The 22,381-nt window shown below is 45.3% G+C and overlaps 1 protein-coding gene across 1 annotated transcript in view; it reads left to right on the forward strand.

The window, feature by feature from the left end:
- Nucleotides 1–6,117, forward strand: part of LOC142814469 (uncharacterized) — a 72,052-nt gene extending 65,935 nt beyond the window's left edge. Inside the window, exon 2 of the mRNA XM_075893231.1 lies at nucleotides 5,790–6,117. Within this exon, the coding sequence (XP_075749346.1) occupies nucleotides 5,790–6,117 (328 nt within the window). The remainder of the gene's footprint in view (nucleotides 1–5,789) is intronic.
- The last annotated feature ends 16,264 nt before the right edge of the window (nucleotides 6,118–22,381 follow it).

Here is a 22,381-nt window from a genome sequence, read left to right on the forward strand (position 1 = left end):
CATAATATTCAAAACCACACAAACGAGCACGGACCACCACACACTCTGAAAGACTGTAACACAAGCCGTCGCTCATGACACTTCACATTCGGAATAGATCCTCAATACAACTGTACATTGTAATTCAATTCCACGACACATGAAATATAGCCACAGGTACATGACTACAACACTTCATCACACATTCCAAACATTACAAATGTATAAAGTTCTCTCATTACAACAATTACTATACTCACATCATTACTATACACCACATCACCGAAACAAACATTTTGACTCACTCAACATACAGTTGCGACACAGGACAACAAGAACATTAAAACATCATATGGCACTCAGCTCTGCCAAACACGATCCGATTCTACCTCAGCACCTATACTGTGTATTTCGAGCTGCGCTTGCGTCCTTTCTTGCGGTGCTCGCTCGATCTCTTCTTGTTTTTCCTTGTTCTTTTTCGGCGAGCCTTTTCCAACGACGGTATCTGAGGCAGCGTGTCAGCCATCGTTGTCACTTCCGACCCTGCTAACGGGTCATGACGTTCGACGGGTCCTGTCTGTTTATTTACCAGCTTGTTCATGTCTCTACATTTGGCCCGGCTGGCCGACTCCGTCACCTTTACACTGCCGGTCGGTTGAGGTCGTGCTGACGTAAGTCCAGCTGCCCGGCCCGTGAACTCATTCAACACGATCATCTTCTCATTCGCTGTCTCTTGCGCCGCGGCTTCACCTTGGGCTCGAGTGAAATCCTTCATGGGATTTTTCTCCGCTGTATCTCGCGGTCCCTGTGTCGGCGGAGGCTCCGTTTTCGGGTCTTCCCCCAAACGTTCTGGTTCGTTCGGCCCTCGCGCCCCGTCGATGTTTCCGATGACAAGGTCGTACAGGGGGGTCGTCATGCATAAAGCGGTAACCTTCCCGCGGAAGTACGGGGTTTCAACCTCAATTTCTGCTTCGGGAAGCATCCGAACTGTACGGTCAATTAAGCAAACCGGTTTCGTTCTGCCTGTCAACTCACTTTCCCGTACCAAATTTCTCCGCACGATAACCGTGGAGCTACTGGTGTCTCTTAGAACCGTAATCTTCTTGACTGCAACTTTTCCAGGCAGCGTGGGCATTCCCTTCGTAACACTGGTTGGCTGTTTTGACATTACAGCACCCACAATAGGAATTTTCTCCCCATTCTTCAACTCTACGAATCCATCGGTGACGGCATTATTGCCGGATTTCGGTGCTGCTAGCACACAGGACACCTGGTGAGTTTGACTCGCTCCGTTTCGACATGCGTCTGCTTTGTGCCCAGTCTGACCACACTTGAAACATTTTAATACCGTAGGGCTCGTAAAGTTAGTATGACAGTGGCTCGCGCGATGACCCACTCGGTTACACAGGAAACATCTCGGAACACTCTCCGATGCACGCTTCTTTGGTTCGGGTGCCAAATGTTTCGAGTCTTCGGGACACTCTTTCTTGACCTTGACCAAATTAGTTCCGCCTTGCGCTTCCAAGAATTGATCAGCCAATTCAAGCATTCCTTCAAGTGACTCAGCCTTCCTCTCTTTCAAGTACAGCGACAGGCTTGTGTGGCAACTAGTAAGAAACTGTTCTCTAATTAGGAGCTCTCTAAGCTCATCGTACTCTTGTGCTGTCCCTGAAAGTTCAATCCATCTGTCGAAATAATGGCTAAGTCGGGCGGCGTACTGTGTAGCCGTCTCACCATCAGCTGACCTTCCTGTCCGAAATCTGTCCCGGAAACCTTCCACAGTAAATCTAAATCGCTTCAGCAAAGCAGTTTTCACCTTTGCATAGTTGGCTGCATCGGTCGGCGTCAGCCTACCGTACACACTGAGCGCTTCACCACTCAAGCAAGTGCTCAAAGCAGTTGCCCATTGATGTTCCGGCCAATTCTGGCTCCTTGCAATCATCTCAAATCGGTGAAGGTACGCGTCAAGGTCGTCCTTCCTTTCATCAAACGCTACGAGCAGCTTGCTCGGGTTCAAGCGGAAGCCATGATCTTCCCGTTCGCTGCTTTCAACTCTAGCTTGGACGGGAGTTTCACTTCGCTGTTGCAAACGGAGCCGCTCGAGTTCCATCTCGTGCTGCCGCTGCCGTTCCCTTTCAGCCATATCCGCTTCTCTTTCTTCTTTCGCCCTCTCAGCTGCCAGTTTTTCTCTCTCCAGCTCCCACTTCAATTATTGCTCTCTTTCTTCCTTCAGCTGTCGCTCCTTTGCCTCTCTTTCTTCTCTCGCCCTTTCGGCTGCCATCTTTTCTCTCTCCAGCTCCAACTTCAATTGCTGCTCTCTTTCTTCTTTCGCTCTCTCAGCTGCCAACCTCTCTCGCTCCAACTCCGCTGCCAACCTCTCTCGCTCCAACTCCGCTGCTTTTTCTTCCTTGGCTCTCTCAGCTGCCAACCTATCTCTCTCCACCGCCTCTTTCTTTTTCTGGGTTACCCACTTCCGTAGTTCGGCGCCAGGAAGACCCATCTTCTCACCAAGAGCGACTAATTTTTTGAGATCCATTGTGTCTCGCAAATAAAGTCTTGCCGCGTGCAAAAAGTATCTGCCTAAATCAATCTATCGGAACACTCTCCTGCACTCGTTAACGAGAACACTGAGCAACACACAAAATCGTTCCGATAGCACTATCAACAACTCGAGGCTCTTTCTCACTACTTTGGACACACTGTGCACCAAAAGGTCCTGTCGCGGACGCCAGATTAATTGTCACACAGTCCCATTAATTAGGGAGGCGATCGCCGGGCTAATTCCAAGGGCCGAAGTATTGGCCCCCCGAACCGCACCACGAAAGCGTGGACAATTTAGAAGTGGTCATTTTTGGCGCGCCAGCGGACGCCGGCTGTGGCCCAAAGAACAAGTCAGAGCCGAGAGTTGATAAACAAAACAAATATTATATTCTCAAAAATGGCAGATCGAAAACAATACACAAGAATGCACACTCCACAATAGTTACATACAATACGTCACCAATCAAACAACGTACTACACAGTACAATCAGCCACACTCAAAACAACGGACACAGACAACGATACGCACTACAATGCAGTCGCATGCATTGAACCACCAAGACACTTAAAGACTAAAGAGATAGAAAACCTATCCAGTCCAAAGTTCTTGGAACAAAAGTCTGGATGATACTCTTCCGAGAATCACTCAAAGTCCAGCGTTGTTGTCGTTCCACGCCCTCGAAGTTTCTCTTCCAGGAAACCTCGCGTCTTCAATTGGCCACTCTCCAAGCTTCAAACTTCTTCGCCCGAACACGTCGGCTTCACACACACAGCTGTCGCCACGCGTCTTCGCTCGATAGCGGTAAACACACACTCTTGCCTGTAGCTCGAGTAGTCACCCCTCAGGTGGAAATCGTCGTCTTCTCCCGCTTTGTCTCTACGGACAAAACCTTCGCCGACTACACGGCGGTATACCCTACGCGCTCTGGCGCTAACTTCCGTCTTCTCCTCCGAAGTTCCTCTTCCAGGAAACCTCGCTGCTTCTGCTTTCTCGTCTCCGCTGCTCGGTTAAATACCTTCCGCGCGACATTCCGGAAAGTTCTCGTCATTTCGTCGGCGCGATACGCAGCGAAGGCTGGGGAGGGGGCGAGACGGTTGGAATGCCCTCCGCGATGGATGACTCAACCCGGCGTGACCACGCCTCTTTCGTTCTAGAAATTTCGCGGGCTTGCTTGGCCGCCGATGTGGGGTGAGGAGGTTTGTCGGCGAAGCCACGCTTCCGAGGGGAGAGCGCGCGCCCAGGGAGCCTTGGATGTTTGTTTTCTTTTTTTTTGACCTCCCGGCGTCTCTCCCGCGCGGTATCGCAAGAATTTGGCGGCGCGCCCATTTTTAGCGCTCGTTCGGTGACAACTGGTCACAAAAGTAATGAAAAACAACCTTCAGTGCCAATAGACCCAACGTTCGAGAAACACATGACCCTGGAGTTGACGGATCCTGCCTCCGATTTGCCGGTTCTCCCTACAAAAGCATTGTCACTTCTCGCTGTCGCGGATTCGACACTGGCCACTGCCCCGTGCACCCTCAGATTCGCTGCAGAGACCTGGTCAGCTGCACTATCTGTCCCGGGTGATTTAACGACCTCAGCTGGGCCAGCTGATCTACCAGAGACTCAATGCCTGTCCCGGCACCTGTGGAGGCACACGACACCATTCACACTATAGATCCGGACCCCACTGTGACGCTGCACGCCATCAGTTTCCCCGGCACAGTGGTGTCTTTCGCTCAGACCTTCGTGAACTTCCGGCCCAAATACGACTTCTCCAATGTCTCGGATGGCAGCTAGAGTTTTAAAAGACGTGCCTGCAAAGATTTCCTCACACCTTTTTGAAGAGCCACTACCACCTACCTCGACGCCTGCCGCAGCTGAAGTCTCTGCCCGTGACATGCTACCACTGAACTTCCTGGGTGCTGCTACAACGACCACGTGGCAGCTTCTTCAACAGCCTAACAGACCACACCCTCTTGTTCCAACCACTCTGGTGAACATCCACATGACTATCCCGAAGAGCACGGGCACGTCATCAAACTCCATGGCAGAGCCCATGTCTTCTGCGCTCCACGGCCATGTTTCGGATTCCTTGAAGGTTGACAAGACGTCTGCAGTATCCAGTGCACCTCCTGTGGTCCCCAACATCCGCCCCCACAAGCAGCTGGCACCCAGAAAGAATGACTTGAACACAGCACTCAAAACGTGCTCCACTGTTTGAACGTCACCGATAGCTCCTGACAACTGCGACACCATACAACCACCGGATCTCAGGGCGCACATGATTGGCGCTCCTGCCCTGCCCATGCGAATGCACCAAATGATGTCCGGCGCAAGACGAGCAAGTCGTCGCTCGTCTACATGACAGACGACGCAGCAGCCGCAGATGGTGACGTTTCACCGCCTCTGTCGTCAGCGGCCCCGTCGACGTGGCACCTGCGTCGCATTCCCAGCGCGGCGAGGTTTCGTCCATCAGCCACAACTATGCCCATCAAAAGCTCCAGGCCTGACTGTACTGTGCCAATTTAACCACCGTAACCATGGCACCCGCTGTATTTTTAGGCTTTGACGTGCTGCACTGTGAAATTACTCGACTGCGTACCAATTTCCACGTTATCGGTTTCGCCCGCACCTTCCAACAGCGTGCGTGCGTCGCCATCCTCGCCCGCTGCGGGGTTCCCAGTGCCACCCTCCGCAACTGTCAGACTCCTCCGTACGCCTTCCACCCTGACGACATTCGGACTTTCCTATGGACACTTACAGAAGCTGCCGCACTTGTACATGGCGTTTATATGTTTTTTCTACCCATTTTACTTTTTTTTCATCGCGTAACACACTAGGCAGGGAGTCCTTGTGGCGTAGTGCTAGTGGCGCCCAGCCAGCTAGAGAAAAAGATGACGAGCGCTGGTGGCTCGTGGCGCGAGGAGCCTAAAATGTTCGTACGCTTCTAAAGCTGGCTGGACGCCGCGGCCGCTGCTATTCTTTGGCAGCTCGCTTCTTGTACGTCTCGTTTCTCGTCCTCTTCAATAAATCAGCGACGACGTCGTGTCTACATCTGACGCCGTCCCGTCGCCTACAAGTGTTACGTTTTCCTTAAGTTTTATCAATACCATTGAACCAATAGCCACATATCTTTTAAAACTTTTACATGCTTATTCGAGGAATAAATCTGTGTACAAGAAAAAATCAATTGAGCAAAGCTAAACCATCGAGATATTTCAAGCGCACTAGACAACATCGATGTTAACGAAGTGTCACTGATGCGTGTTGGTCTTGGCGCAGGAGCAATCCGACTGACTTCGTGAGCATGGTGAATGCCGAGCACGGCCAGCTGGAGCGGTATCTGGTTTCACGAGAGGACTTTCTCGAGCTCGTAGTGCCATCATGTTCCAGCCGCGTTGCCTACCACACGGGCTATGGTGTTGCCCTCTTCAACAAGCCGGTTGGCGCGGAGGCCACTTTCGACTATGCTGTGCTGTGGACACCCATGCGTGCACTGCACCGCTGGGGCTACGCCGTGGTGATCATATACGGGTTTGCAATCCTCGCCCTGCCACTCGCACAGTTGGCGCGGTTCCGCTGGGCCTGGCGCAAGAATTTTATGCGCTGACTACAACTTACCGACGTTTGTTTGTGTTTTAACTCGCATAAAGTTTCGCATTAAACACCTTTTGATCTCCGTCCTTCACGTTTCTGCTCCATAGGTAAGTACCGGTATATGCAGGTGTTTTATAACTATTTTTCGAGAGATAGTGGCAATCTACACCTTATGATATGAGAATACTTGCCTGATGCGCTCCACTCAATTATTATTTTTGCAGTAACTTTAACCTCGTGATTCAGCTTCACGGTTACTACCTGTCTAAAGTAGACATACTCTTTACAACTTCAAGTGCAGTGCTGCCCACCTCGGAGCATGGTTCTTTATGGAGATTGTTATTCATTACTTTCGTTTTCTGTAGAATAATTTCAAGACATACCTCCCTGCTCTCCTTGTATAATTCAGTATACAAGAATTGTGATTCGTCTCCTGGGGGATCAACTTACGCAGCGAGCAATGAATAGGAAAATAAGGTGTAACACTAGGGGACTAGAAGAGAAGAGAGTGAACCAGGGAACAGACAGGTGTTAAAAAGTCAGCTGTGAGGTTTCACAATCTTGAGCAGACGAGCACAATGCATACATGGGGCGTTACGATCACGTCTACTAAAACTTTCAACGGTAGGCGCCGCGCAAAGACGTCAAATTTTAAGATCAATGCTGCTTGCCTTTCCTTTCTTGGGCGCACGCACAGAAATTGAGGGCATGACGTAGACGCAGGATTTGCTCTACGTAGATGGCATTGCTGTGACGTTGGTCCTCTGTGTGGATGGCTGTGCTCTTATGTCGTGAATAGTGGCACGTGACAAGGCGAGAATCATTATGTGTATGTGTATTTTACGTCATGTGTATTTTCTCATGACTACACACGTCATGTGTAGAAATGCGCAGCCTTTCTTAGCGAACTTCGGTGACCTTGAGCGTATCTATCTATCTATCTATCTATCTATCTATCTATCTATCTATCTATCTATCTATCTATCTATCTATCTATCTATCTAGCCGCGTATGAATTTTAGCTTTTCTGGCCGTTTATAATATGGAGTTTATAAAACAATTGATGTGGCATAACATAACACGTGTGACGAGCATACGTGACGAGTCAAAACATTAAAAACATGACGTGTATGTCATAAATGTCATCATATACTTGTCATGGTCTTGCGGCTTTTGCGTTGGTTTCGTTCACATGACATATTTCAAAACTGGTATGGTAGGACAACACTGCATGGCGAACATGAGTGACAGGCCTTAACGTAGAAATTATTACATGCATGTCATGTAAGTCATGACTACACGCTATACGCTCATGGTGCACTTGCGGTTGTTTCGCTAGCTTTCCATATACCAAGTTTGGTATTACGTGATGCGAATGGGTCAAGAAGGTATATCACTGTTGAAAATACGTTAATGATGATATGCGTGTCGTTTAAAACATGACTACAGCTACGCTCATAGCGCGCACGCGGCCATTTGGCTAGCTTCACTTATACCAAATTCGTTATTACGTGACGGGAACAGATGACGAAGGTAAGTGACATGTCCGAACATTATAATGATAATATTCGTGTCATATATAACTAAACATGACCACATGCTAAGCTCATAGCGCACTCGTGGCTATTTTGCTAGCTATAGCTTCACATATACGAAATTTGGTATAACATGACGTGATGGAGAACGAACCCAAAGGCCAGGTGCAAACTTCATATACGGCATAATTTGTACGGCATAATTTACATGCCTACCACTGCTAGTTCTGTAATCGAAAATGTTAGTGGTGTCGTCGTGACGCATCTATAAACAACATACTTGCATATCTGGATGCTTGAGTGCGCATAACATTTCTGCTTGTGTTGACTGCGTACTACTTCGATGCACCTCGTAACATTGCTCTAATTTCAAAGTGAGATACCAAATTTCCTCATTCTCGCTTCGCAAATATTCCGTTCCTGCTGGATGGGGCATCTGCATTTTTTTGTTGCTTGAAAAAATCACAGTTTCGCCGCCAGGGTGAATGCGACAGCAACGACTTGAAATTTAACGCTGAGAGCGGCAAGCAGATCGAAGCGTGCAGCAGACTGCTCACGCACAAATTACGGTCGAAAACAACGATAGGACAAGCAAGAACTAACGACGTTTACAGCTCGGTACGTAGCACACTGCTTAAACAAAACGACGCACGAAACGTAATCACTGGTACATACGCGTGCTAACTAACAAGTATCCCATTTGTTAGACTTCGCTGAGAATGAAAAGAGCGCTCTTTTCGCAAACGGAGCTTGTGCAGTAAGCGAAGCCGCCTTTGTGGGCACGGCAACTAATGAAATTGTTCCAGTGAAAGCTGAAAGCACGCGATTTTCCCCATTGAAGGATAAGCGTGCGCGCAAAACCATCCACGGGTCACGGGATCGAATCCCGGCTAAGGCGGCTGTATTTCCGATGGAGGCGGAAATGTTGTAGGCCCGTGCGCTCAATTTGGGAGCAGGTTAAAGACCTTAGGTAGTCTAAATTTTTGGAGCCCTCTACTATGGCGTCTCTCATACTCATATGGTGGTTTTGTGACGTTAATCTCCACAAATTAATCTAATTTCTCCTGGTTTCACTTCTACTTCATGGTTGCAAAAATAATTTTCCGATAAGTCTTGCGTACAAAAAATCAAGGAAGTTTTCAATGAATATAATTTCATATTACTCTGTTTTATACTCCGCAAATAAGCGTTGCGAATCTTAAGAATGTTTTTCAACCGTAGCCGATACGAAGCCTGTACTTCCCATCATTCCCATGGGGGTACACGCACCGTTGAAGGAGCCCGCATTGACACTAGCGCCAGATTTTCGTCTAGGTACCATTGTATGAAACTTTATCACTTCCAGTACACTCTAACCTTCCTATCATAGGCGCACACTTCTTTCGTTCTTTGTCGTTTCGTCGTCTTCCCTGTGTCCTCCTTGTTCTCAAAAGTGCTGAGTTAGTTGAATTCATGTGATTGTTATTCATACCCTCCCGAGATAAAAGAATTCTTGGCTAAGACAATGCGCAGCCAAGAGAAACATTTGTGAATTTGGCCCCTGAAGTATATGTAGTGCTCTACAGGCGGATTAATGAAGTCGAAAGCGAAGTACAGCGCGGAAAAATCTACGCGGCTGAGCTATGCGTAAGTTTAAAATGCGGTCTACAGATGGCGACACGGTGGCTACTGCGCGCAGACCGTATCGGCACCTGTGCGATCTACCTATGTGGAATGGACTATACACCACGGAGGAAGGAAATACTTTCCTCATGCTATACACAGCGGCAGGCCGTGGTGTGACAGCGCAGACAGGCACCCCGCTTGTTATCTCCCTTTTTTTCCTTTTCATATCACAATGCTGCTTCGTGGAGCGTGGAATGTTTCTCAGCTTCGTGGACCGTGGATGAAAGAAAGGCGGCGTTTTTTTTTTCTTTATATATGCGATATACTCTCGCCTCATTCTCTCCGGTTCCGCCTTCGGGAATTACCTCGATATATATATATATATATATATATATATATATATATATATATATATATATATATATATATATATATATATATATATATATATATACTAGCGGCTTGTTAGGATGAAATGACGAAACTGGCAAGAGAGTCAACTGGTCATGCAACAGAGGAGAGTGAAGCAGAACCTCAACTTTAGCATAAGTGCCCGTCCCGGTGTTCTAAAGATTATGGTACTCGGCTGCTGACGCGAACGTCGCGGGATCGAATAGCAGCCGCGCGCATTTTCGATGGAGGCGAAAATGTTTGGAGCCCATGTACTCGGATTTGAGTGCACACTAAGGAATCTGAGGAATTCGAGTTTTCACTACGGCATCTCGCAATCAAATCACTATTTCGGACCGTTAAACCACAGCAACGCTATTATTATTATTATTATTATTATTATTATTATTATTATTATTATTATTATTATTATTATTATTATTATTATTATTATTATTTCAGGAGAATAATTTTCAGTTTTCGTCCAAATAAGCAACCAAGAATTAATCGCATAGCTGTAGCCACGCTTCGACAAAACTTTGAAGCATTAGAAGATGTGTTTCTCTTCATGTTGAATGAATTTTTAACCAGTGCATCTACTGCCGAGAAATTAAAAATGGCAATAGTTTAGCCATTGCTTAAAACAGGAAAAAAAGATGATATAGAAAATTACAGACCGATTTCTATCTTGCCTATACTATCCCAGATACTAAAAAAAATTGTTTTGTTTCTATGTATGACGTTCTTCTTACAGAAGTTCTCGCTACTAACACCCCGGCCATATTGTTTCATTGCTAATCGCAGTATATAACATTATTAGAAGAGTTTAGTGATGAAATATATTCGGCCTTAGACAAAAACCTGTTCTGTTGTGTTCTATTTTTAGACTCGGCAAAAGCGTTTGAAACAGTGAACCATACCATTTTGTTAGAAAAGCTATTTTGTTTGGGCTTTAGGGGGTCTCTTTATGATGTGCTCTATAATTACTTACAAGACAGGTCACAGGTCGTTATGTGTTGTAGGCAAGTAATTAGCAATAGAAAATATATTACTACTGGTGTGCCGCAAGGATTGGTGTTGTCACCATTGCTATTTATTTATTTATGAATGACTTCCCCTTGGGAATTCGTAAAGCCAATGTGTACCAGTATGCAGATGATACGGTACTATTAACACGTCACATACGTTATGAAGGTGCGATTGATGCTCTTCAGAGTGAAAATCATATTGCTATGATATGGTTTGAAGAAAACTCCGATATTGTAAACGAAAAAAAACAACAAAACTTATCTGCTTTCGAAGCCCTTTAAAAACACAAAAAATGAATATACATATTTTCCTTCACACTGAACATTGCAATCTATGCAAATGTTTCATAGTGGTATGTCTTTTCAACATCACATAGCATGTATTTGTTCCAAACAGAGAAGTGTGGCATGTCTGCTTTTCAATATAAAAAGCTTGGTGTCTCTACGAGTGAAAAAAAATGATAGCTCATTTTTTAGCATATAGTGCAGTGAGATGTGGGATAACAGTTTTTTTCATTTTGCTCAGAACGCTGGAAAACATGAAATAATAGTTTACTTCGAAATACTTAAAAAAGTGTAGCTTACGGTAGTAAGATAGATGCCAGTACTATTTTTCGGGATTTGGGCTTTTGTGTAATCCATGATTTGTTTCTTAAAACTAATTGGTTTGATGACTTTATCCCGGCGGTGGTTACCCGGCGGGATACCCGGCGGCGGTTACCGGTGGTTTTTCCCGGCAGTGGTTACCGGCCTCACCGGTAACCACCGCCGGGAACGCACTCCCTCACCAGAGAAGGATTGGCCACCCTGGTGCAGTATCTGGCCACTACCTCCCACATGCATATGTCAAATAACTAATTGGCCCTCAGTCCCCAGCAGCTGCGAAGCAACTGACCATGGCGGCGGTCAGATCTGCAACGCAGCAGAGGGTGCTAAGAATCTCTGGACCCGGACAGGCCGCCATTGGAGCCTGCACTTGGCAACGTTTAACGCTAGAACCTTATCTACCGAGGGAAGTCTAGCTGTACTATTCGAGGAGCTAGAGGGTGGTAAATGGGATATAATAGGGCTCAGTGAGGTTAGGAGGACAGATGAGGCATATACGGAGCTACAGAATGGGCATGTCCTTTGCTATATGGGCTTGGCTAACAGAAGAGAACTGGGGGTGGCGTTGCTAATTCACAGAAACATAGCTGGCAACATAGATGAATACTATAGCACTAATGAAAGGGTGGTAGGTATCGTAATTAAACTGAATAAAAGATACAAGATGTAGGTGGTGCAGGCTTACGCACCTACATCCAGCCATGATGACGCTTCAGTTGAAAGGTTCTATGAAGACGTGGAATCAGCAATGAGTAAGGTAAAAACACAATATACTATACTGATGGGAGACTTTAATGCAAAGGTAGGGAAGAAGCAGGCTGGAGACCAGGCAGTAGGAGATTATGGCATCGGTACTAGAAACGCCAGAGGAGAGCTACTAGTAGAATTCGCAGAAGGCAATAATTTGCGGATTTTGAATACCTTCTACCGAAAACGAGCAAACCGCAAGTGCACATGGAGGAGCCCTAATGGCGAAAATAAGAACGAAATAGACTTTATTATGAGTGCACACCCATAAATCGTGCAGTATGTTGAATTCTGTTGACCAAAGAATGGTACGGTTTTGAATTAGCCTAGACTTGAAGATGGAACGACAGAATCTGATACGCAAGAAGCCATTCAATGAGCTAGCACTGAGAGGGAAAGTACAGGAATTCAGAGTCTCGCTTCAGAACAGGTACTCGGCTCTTAGTGAGGAAACCAACCTTTGCGTAGATACAATGAATGATAATCTGACGAGTATCATTACGGAGTGTGCAGTAGAAGTTGGAGGCAAGGTAGTTAGACAGGGCACTGGCAAGCTTTCCCAGGAAACGAAGAATCTCACTAACAAGCGTCAAATCATGAAAGTCTCAATACAACAGACAAAATAGAACTGGCAGAACTTTCAAAGTTGAATAGACGTAAGGTATGTGATGTAAGAAAATATAACAAGGGGAGAATTGAACACGCTCTGAAAAATGGAAGACGCGTCAAAGCAGTGAAGAGGAAACTTGAGATAGGCAAAAATCGGATGTATGCACTAAGGGACAAAGAAGGCAAATTAACTACAAATATGGATAGGATATTTAAAATAGCGGAGGAGTTTTACAGAGATCTCTACAGTAGCCGGGACAACCACGACTTCAGTACTATAAGAACTAGCAGTAACCCAGATGACACCCCACCAGTAATGATAGAAGAAGTCAGAAAAGCTTTGGAGGAGGAGGAGGAGGAGGAGGAGGAGGAAGGGAAGAAATGAAAGGCAGGAGGTCAACCAGACGCACGTCCGGTTTGCTACCCTGCACTGGGGGAAGGGGTGAGGGGATCAAAGGAGAGGAGAGAAGTGAAGGGCAACGTGTGTGTAGATGTGACCTTGTCCATTGCACGCTTATAAGCGGTCGCGTAGTCCGGTCGTCTTTAGAAAACTTAGCAATGCCCGCGTCGCTTTGCTGGCCAGCGACGCGTAGAGCCATGAGCCAAGTATCTTCTCTTCGGAAAAAGGTCTACTGTCTAGTGTCTCTAACGTTTCGCAGAGCAAGTTGCGTTCACTCGCAAAACGTTCACATGAACACAGTAGATGTTCTATTGTCTCGTCAGTGTCGCACGATTCACATCGGGAGTTATCCGCCATTCCTATGCGAAAGGAGTACGCCTTTGTAAAAGCTACTCCTAACCACAGGCGGCACAGTAAAGTTGCATCCTGGCGGGAGTGGTCCTATAGAACTTTAAGCTTTCTCGATGGGTCCAATTTGTGTAGGCGGCGGTTCCTGACACTGGGGTCACTCAGCCAAGTTTCCGACATGGTGTTAGCGAACGAGTGAAGGCCCCTTGCAGCGTCGGTTCTTGACAATGGAATTGGGGTTGTCTGGGCGTGCGCGTGGGCGGATCGGGCAGCATTATCAGCAAGGTCATTACCGACAATACCACAATGTCCCGGTAACCACTGGAACACCAAGTCATGCCCTTTCGATAAAACTTCGTGAATCACTTCTCTTATTTCATTCACAAGTTGTTGATGCTCCCTCTGTCGTAAAGCTGATTGCAAGCTCTGAAGGGATGCCTTGGAGTCGCAGAACACAGCCCATTTTTGAGGTCGGGCTTCCGCGATATAAAGTATAGAAGCACGTAATTAGCAATAGGCCCCTTGCAGCGTCGGTTCTCGACAATGGAATTGGGGTTGTCTGGGCGTCCGCGTGGGCGGATCGGGCAGCATTATCAGCAAGGTCATTACCGACAATACCACAATGTCCCGGTAACCACTGGAACACCAAGTCATGTCCTTTCGATAAAACTTCGTGAATCACTTCTCTTATTTCATTCACTAGTTGTTGATGCTCCCTCTGTCGTAAAGCTGATTGCAAGCTTTGAAGGGATGCCTTGGAGTCGCAGAACACAGCCCATTTTTGAGGTCGGGCTTCTGCGATATAAAGCATAGCAGCACGTAAGGCGGCAAGCTGCGCTGCTGTGGATGTTGTCCTATGCGACAGTTTGAGCTTTATAGTGACCTGGTACGGCGGGATGACAACAGCACCTGTGGAGCTGTCAGCCGAGACCGATCCATCGGTGTAAATGTGGGTCCTCTGGCCGTATTTTTCGTTGAGTAGCGAAAATGTCACCTGTCGTAGGACCACTGTTGAATGATGGCTCTTGTTCGTTATTCCCGGAATAGTGAGGCACACCTGTGGTTGTTGTAGGCACCACGGGGGTGACGCTGGTCTTGTTGCTGGAGTGAAGCCAAAAGGAAGGCATTCTCTATGGGCAGAAATAATCTTTGAAAACATCTCGTGTGGTCTTTGAAGTGGACACTGCAACATGGTGACCAGGAACTCTTGCGATCATAATTGCCCCGTAGGTTGAGGTGCATCGCGGCAATCCTAAGCAGACGCGTAGTGATTGTCCTTGCAGACTTTCGAGAGTGCGGATGTTCGTCTTGCACGTACTTGCCAGTAACGGCAAGCTGTAGCGCAAAAATCCCAAAAACAGTGCCCTGTATAGCTGCATCATTGACCTTATCAATGCGCCCCAAGATTTTCCGCAGAGGAACTGCATTATATGGACGATAAAAGTTAGCCTTCTCTTCAGGTAATTGCAGTGGGCACTCTACGAAAGGTCCCTGTCAATAATCACACCCAGGAAGCGATGGTTTTTCTGGTATGGAATATTTTGTCCATTGATGGTAACGTGGTATTGTGTCATGGCTCTGCGAGTAAACGCAACCAAAAAAAGCTTTGGAGAGCATGCAAAGAGGCAAAGCTGCTGGTTAGGATCAGGTAACATCAGATCTGCTGAAAGAGGGAGGACAGATTGTGTTAGAAAAATTAGCCACCCTGTTTACGAGATGTCTCCTGACGGGAGGAGTACCAGAGTCTTGGAACAACGCTAACATCGTCTTGATACATAAGAAAGGAGATGACAAGGACTTGAAGAATTACAGGCCGATCAGCTTGCTCTCTGTAGTATACTAGCTATTTACAATGCTAAGTGCTAAAAGAGTAAACAAAACAATAGAATTCAATCAACCAAAAGAAGAAGCAGGATTTCGAACAGACTACCCAACAATCGACCACAATCATACTATTAATCAGGTAATAGAGAAATGCTCAGAATATAACCAACCACTATAGATAGCCTTCATAGATTACGAGAAGGAGTTTGATTCAGTAGAAATATCAGGCGTCATGCAGAAACTGCGGAATCAGGGCGTCGATGAAGTATATATAAACATCCTGGAAGAAATCTACTGGGGATCAACTGCTACCATAGTGCTTCATAAAGAAATCAACAGAATACCAATCAAGAAGGGTGTAAAAGCCGGGGGACACAATCTCCCCAATGCTATTTACCGCGTGTTTACAGGAGGTTTTCAGAAGCCTAGAATGGAAACAGTTAGGGCTAAGAGTTGATAAAGAATACCTTAGTAGCCTGCGCTTCGCCAATGACATTGCATCGCTGAGTAACTCAGGGGACGAATTGCAACTCCTCATTACGGAGTTAGACAAGGAGTGCAGAAAAGTGGGTCTTAAAATGAATTTGCAGAAAACGAAAGTAATGTACAACAACCTCAGGAAAGAGCAGCGCTTCGAGATAGGTAATAGTGCACTTCAAGTTGTAAAAGTCTACATAGGGTAGGTAATAACCGTGAAGCCGAACCATGAGATTGAAGTAACTAGAAGAATAAGAATGGGGTGGAACACATTTGGCAAGCATTCTCCTATTATGACAGGTAGGTTGCCACTATCCCTCAAGAGGAAGGTATATAACAGCCGTATCTTCCCGGTACTTAGCTACGGAGCGGAAACTAGGAGTGTTACAAAGAGGGTTCAGCTTAAATTGAGGACGACGCAGCGAGCAATGGAAAGAAAAATGGTAGGTGTAACCTTAAGAGACAATAAGAGAGCAGAGTTGATTAAGGAACAAACGGAGGTTAAGGATATCATAGCTGAAATCAAGAAGAGGAAATGTATATGGGCCGGGCATGTAGCGCGTAGACGGGATAACCGCTGGTCATTAAGGGTATCTGACTGGATTCCCAGAGAAGGCAAGCGGGTTAGGGGGAGACAGAAGGTTAGGTGGGCAGATGATATCAAGAAGTTTGCGGGTATAAATTGGCAGCAGCAAGAACAGGACCGGGATAATTGGCGGAACATGGGAGAGGCCTTTGTCCTACAGTGGACGTAGTCAGGCTGAGGATGATGATGATGATGATGATGAAATATATTCGGCTTCAGACAAGAACCTATTCTGTTGTGCTCTGTTTTTAGACTTGGCTACCGCCGCGGTGGTCTTGTGGCTAAGGTACTCGGCTGCTGACCCGCAGGCCGCGGGATTAAATCCCAGCTGCGGCGGCTCATTATCGATGGAGGTGAAAATACTGTAGGCCCGTGTGCTCACATTTTGGCGCATGTTAAAGAACTCCAGGTGGTCGAAATTTCCGGAGCCCTCCTCTATGGCGTCGCTCAAAATCATATGGTGATTTTGGGACGTTAAACCCCAATTATCAATCAATCAATTAGACTTGGCTAAAGCGTTTGAAACAATTAACCATACCATTTTCTTAGAAAAGCTATTTCGTTTGGGCTTGAGGGAGCCCTTTTATGATGTACTTTTTAATTATTTATAAGACATTTCATAGGGCGTTATAGGATGTAGGGAAGTAATTAGCAATAAAAATATATTACTGCTGGTGTGCCACAAGAATCGGTGTTGTCACCATTGTTATTTAAATTATTTACGAATGACTTCCCCTCAAGTTTGCAAAGCTAATGTGTACCAGTATGCAGGTGATATGGTGCTATTAACACGTCACATACGTTATGAAAGGGCGAGTAATGCTGTTCAGAGTGAAATTCATAATGCAATGATATGGTTTGAATAAAACTGCTTAATTGTACACGAAAAGGAAATCTGCTATCAAAGCCCTCTAAAAACAACAAAATGGATCTACCAATTTTTCTTCATACCAAGCAACGCAACCCATGCGAATGTTTTGCAGTGAAAAATATCGGAACATTCGGATACCTATACGTAATATTTCATAGTTGTATGTCTTGGCAACATCGCAAGGCACTTATTTGTTCCAAACAGAGAAGTGTGGCAGGTATGCTTTTCAACATAAAAAGCTTGGTGCCTCTACCAGTGAAAAAAAATGATATTTCCTTCGCTAGCATATAGTGTGGTTAGATATGATATTACCGTTTTCGCATTTAGCTCAGAATGCTGGAAAACGCGCATTGACAGTTTGCTTCGAAATATTTTTAAAAAGTGTTGCTTACGGCAGTAAGGTATATATGCCAGTACTATTTTTCGGGATTTGGGTTTTTGTGTATTCCAGGATTTGTGTACTAAAACAGTTGTTCTGAGATACATATAATGCGATGACTTTAAATTGCCACATGTAACGCGTCTACCCTTGAGAGAACAAAAAGCGTTTTATAGTACCCCGGTTTTCTACCAGATATGGAGAAGCATGTAGAAGTGTATATATTCGAAAATTTTTTAATGAACTACCCGAAGAGTTTTTTTCAGCGACTTAAAAAAAATTAAAAAATTACTCGCTGACTGCTAATTCACATGGTCTACTTGCATTTCATGTATTGTCTGGGTCCCTCCTTTGTTCTTCTTTTTTATATACTGCCTCAATAAAGCGATAGTGTCAATCATTAGTCTGTTCGTTGGCAAAGAAGCAACAATTGTTTTTGCTAACTTGTATCCAGTCGCACAAGAGCTTGGGACTTAGACAGGCCCGTTTCTTTGTATCTTTTATGAATGTGTAGAATAAATTATTATCATTATTATTATTATTTTGTTGTTGTTGTTGTTGTTGGTGGTGGTGGTGGTGGTGTCACGGGGTCCTGACGTACGTGGAAGACAGCAGACTGTAAGTTCAGATGAAACTGTTCATTTGGGCGAACCTGTGCTTGGTAAACGCAAAGTCGGATTACATTAGCAGTCTTGCACTGATAGCGGCGAACGGAACGTTGGCCATCGATCAACTGACGAGATCTTCTGAGTGAAGCTTGTCTGCATTTGCCATCGAACATTCCAGCGTTATCGCTAGCGGTGACGTAGGTTCAAGAAAAATGTTAACGAAGTTGGTGTAATCACAACAAAGTGATCTACTGCAGCCTTGCAGCTTCTCGAACACTGTAGGTGCAGTTTGCGATTAGAACTGCGTACAGCGTAACGGGGTACGCAGATTCAACCATTTCAGGTACTTGCCAACGTCTTTTACCACTTACATTCACAGATTACGAAGTCTCTACTGGTTATCTTTAATGAACTTGATCTTTTTCACAGTCCACTATCACTGTTTTTATCTCGGCTCTGCATTGTCCTGAAATAGTTTTTCACAATTCACATTGATTCCTTAACGGCTTTTCTAGAAGGCATCTACATACTTCTGTATATTCACCTTTTTCCCCCACCCATTCCATGATTCTCGTCTTGTTTATTTATTGTTCCCACTTTGCGCACACATTTTTGTGTGCGTTTTTGATCTTTTATTCGATTTATTTTACCGAAAAGTGTCCGTACTGTGTTTTTATTGTTGCGTGCACATGCACTAAGAACTCGTGCTTGTTCCAGGGCACGTTAAGTAAATAAATAAATGATTGAAATATTATTTGAATATAATATTATTAGTATTATTGACATATTTACAAAGGAAGTTCTTCATTTTACGGTAAGGGAAACAGAATGTAAGATTTGTGGTGTTCTCACGACCATTTTCTATTTTCTACACTCAAAGTTCGGTCCCCTAGTTTAAGCCAGTACATGCTTGTGAAATTTGTGCAAAACAATGGAGCTGCCCAGCATGTACCACCACATAACTTACGCCGAGTAAATATAGTTTTTTTTCGTCTCCTCTCTTGGTGAACTCCTTCTTTCTTTATCTCTTCTTGCATGTACAGAGGCGTGCCAACTCGTTCGCTGAAGGGGCCAAGGTGGAGGGGCAAGCCTTTTTTACTCCATCGGACGTTTGTGTACTAGAAAGACAGGAGCGAGAAACCCCAATGCACCCTCAACCTGATTTGATTTTAAATGTGAAGCATTATTAGCGAACTTCGGCGACTTTGAGCGTATCTATCTATGTCATGAATAACATGATTTACATTTAATGGCCTTGCAGCTCTCGCGGTGCTTTTGTTCACAAACCAAGGAATGTCATCTGCCCAGCTACTTTCCCCCATAACCATAAATGTTCCATGAATCCCTGCTTGTCTCTTAGCCAACCCATACTTTTATGTATGAATGCACCAATTCCATCTCCCTTTTTGCTGCCCTCTGTTCTATTGCAATATTCCCACACGTAGTCTGGATTGCAAGGTGGTTGCTCCATGTCCCGAAGATGTGTCTCCACAACCCCATATACCATCAGCTCCTTCTGCTTTAACTGCTCTTCTATCGCTTCCCACTTTAACCTATTCCTGCCACCCTGCATGTTAATATAGCCTATGTCTGACTTTGCTTGGTCCTTGTGCTTACGTCGATTTCTTCTCCCACGGACTCCGTGTGGCTCGAATATTTGTAGCCCTCCTGGCTCACATGGAATCTTGCAAAACTGGTATGGTATGGCACGATTGCATGGCGAACACAAGTGACAGACCCTAACATGAAAATCATAACATGCGTGTCATGTAACAACCTGACTACATGCCATGCTCATGATGCACTCGCAGCCGTTTCGGTAGCGTCACATGTACCAAATTTGGTATTGCAGTAGGTGAATGGATGACGAAGGTATGTTACTCGTGCAAACATGATAATCATGAGATACGTGTCATGTAACAACATGACTACATGTCACGTTCATGATGCGCTGGTGGCCGTTTTGCTAGCTTCACCTATACCAAATTTCGTTTTACGTGACGTCAATGGATGGCGAAGGTATGAAGGTATAATACCGGTGCAAACATGATAAACATGAGATGCGTGTCATGTAACATGACCACAGGCTATGCGCATGATGCGTTCGCGGCCATTTCACTAGCTTCACATGTACCAAACTCGGTAATACGTCACGCGAACGGACGACATAGGTAAATAACACATCCAAACATGATAATCACGACATGCGTGTCACGTAACATGACTACATGCCACACTGATGATGCACTCGTGGTCGTTTCGCTAGCTTCACATATGCCACATTTGGTATTACGCCGCGCCAATGGATGACGAAGGTATGCGACTGATGCAAACATGATAATGATGACTTGCGTGTCATGTGACAACATGACTACATACCGCAGTCAAGGCGTCAATACATTTCGACGTGACGCGGCGCGCGTGCTCGCCGGCGTTCATATCGACGCGTCACGCATGCGAGCACGCAGCATGTCGCATTTCGCGCCGCTTGCCGTCGTGCCGCGCCAACGGATGCTGGACGCTCCGGTCGCGCCTGGCGTCCGTCGCGGTGCCTGGCGTGCGCGCGTCAACGTTACGTTACAGTACATTGAGACCTTCATGATGCGCTCGCGGCCGTTTTGCTAGCTCCACATATACCAAATTTGGTGTTACGGGACGTCAATAGATGACGAAATATATGACTGGTGCAAACATGATAATCCTGACACGCGTGTCATGTAAGAATATGACAACACACCACGCTCATAGCGTGCTCGCGGCCGTTTCGCTATCTCCACATATAATGAATGTAGTATCACGGGACTAGAATATATGACAAAGGTAAACGACACATCCAAACAGGATAATCATGACACGCAAGTCACATACGGCATCATTTACCTCTACATCGTAACGTTGTGCTGATTTTAAAGTGATATATCAACATTTCTCATTCGTGCTTCGCATATCATCGGTTCCCACAGTACGTGGGATCTGCCAATATTGTTTTCATTACTGAGATAGAAGATGCTTATCAGTGCTCAATATTACTATACAAAAAACACACTCACCTTTAAGTCACATGTAGTGGGACTACTATGCATGTAAGTGTTATGCACTGCATGGTATTACAAGCAGCACTTTTTACACCCAAGTTTATGCAAGAATACAAAATGTCGATTTCGGTCGCTACCATTTTGTTTATGTCCAGAAGCTGCTCACTGACAACTGCTTTTTAAAGTAGGTTTGAGTGACTGCACACTTTGTTTTCCGTAATTCTTACACATATTCACGTTTCCCTATCTCATCATAGCTTGTCTTGTTCGCTCCAAGTAATAGCGTTTCTTGCACACTGTTATTATCGCACTATTATATTTCTCTTACAGTAAACTTATCAACCACATCTTTTAAAATCGAAGCATTCCTTTGCGAACTTCGGCGACTTTGAGCGTATCTATCTATCTATCTATCTATCTATCTATCTATCTATCTATCTATCTATCTATCTATCTATCTATCTATCTATCTATCTATCTATCTATCTATCTATCTATCTATCTATCTATCTATCTATCTATCTATCTATCAAGCCGCCTACGACATTTAGCTCTCCTTGCCATTTCGATAATTGTATCAATACCAAACATGGTGTCGTATAATATGACTGTATGAAGAACATATTTGACTAGTTGCAACGTGAAAATCATGATGTATAAGTCATGAATGTTATGATTTACATTTCATGGTCCTGAGGCTTTTGCGGTGGTTTCGTTGACTTGACATGTTGCAAAACTGGTATGGTATGGCATGATTGCATGGCAAACACAAGCGACAGACCCTATCACGAAATTCATGACATGCGTGTTGTGTAGCAACATGATTGATATGTGGGGTTTAACGTCCCAAAACCACCATATGATTATGAGAGACGCCGTAGTGGAGGGCTCCGGAAATTTCGACCACCTGGGGTTCTTTAACGTGCACAAAAATAACCACCCGTGAGCAGAAAGCAACATGACTACATGCCACGCTCATGATGCGCTCCCGGCCGTTTTGCTAGCTTCACATATTCAAACTTAGTCATAAATTCGTGAAAGGATGACGAAGGTATGTGACTGGCGCAAACATGACAATGATGAGATGCGTGTCATGTAACAACATTACTACATGCCACGCTCAAGATGCACTCGTGGCCGTTCGTTTAGCTTCACATACTGCCAAATTTGTTATTACGTGACGCCAATGAATGACGAAGGTATGTGACTCGTACAAACATGATACTCAT

This window comes from Rhipicephalus microplus, chromosome 4 (assembly GCF_043290135.1).
Source record: "Rhipicephalus microplus isolate Deutch F79 chromosome 4, USDA_Rmic, whole genome shotgun sequence".
NCBI lineage: Eukaryota > Metazoa > Arthropoda > Arachnida > Ixodida > Ixodidae > Rhipicephalus > Rhipicephalus microplus.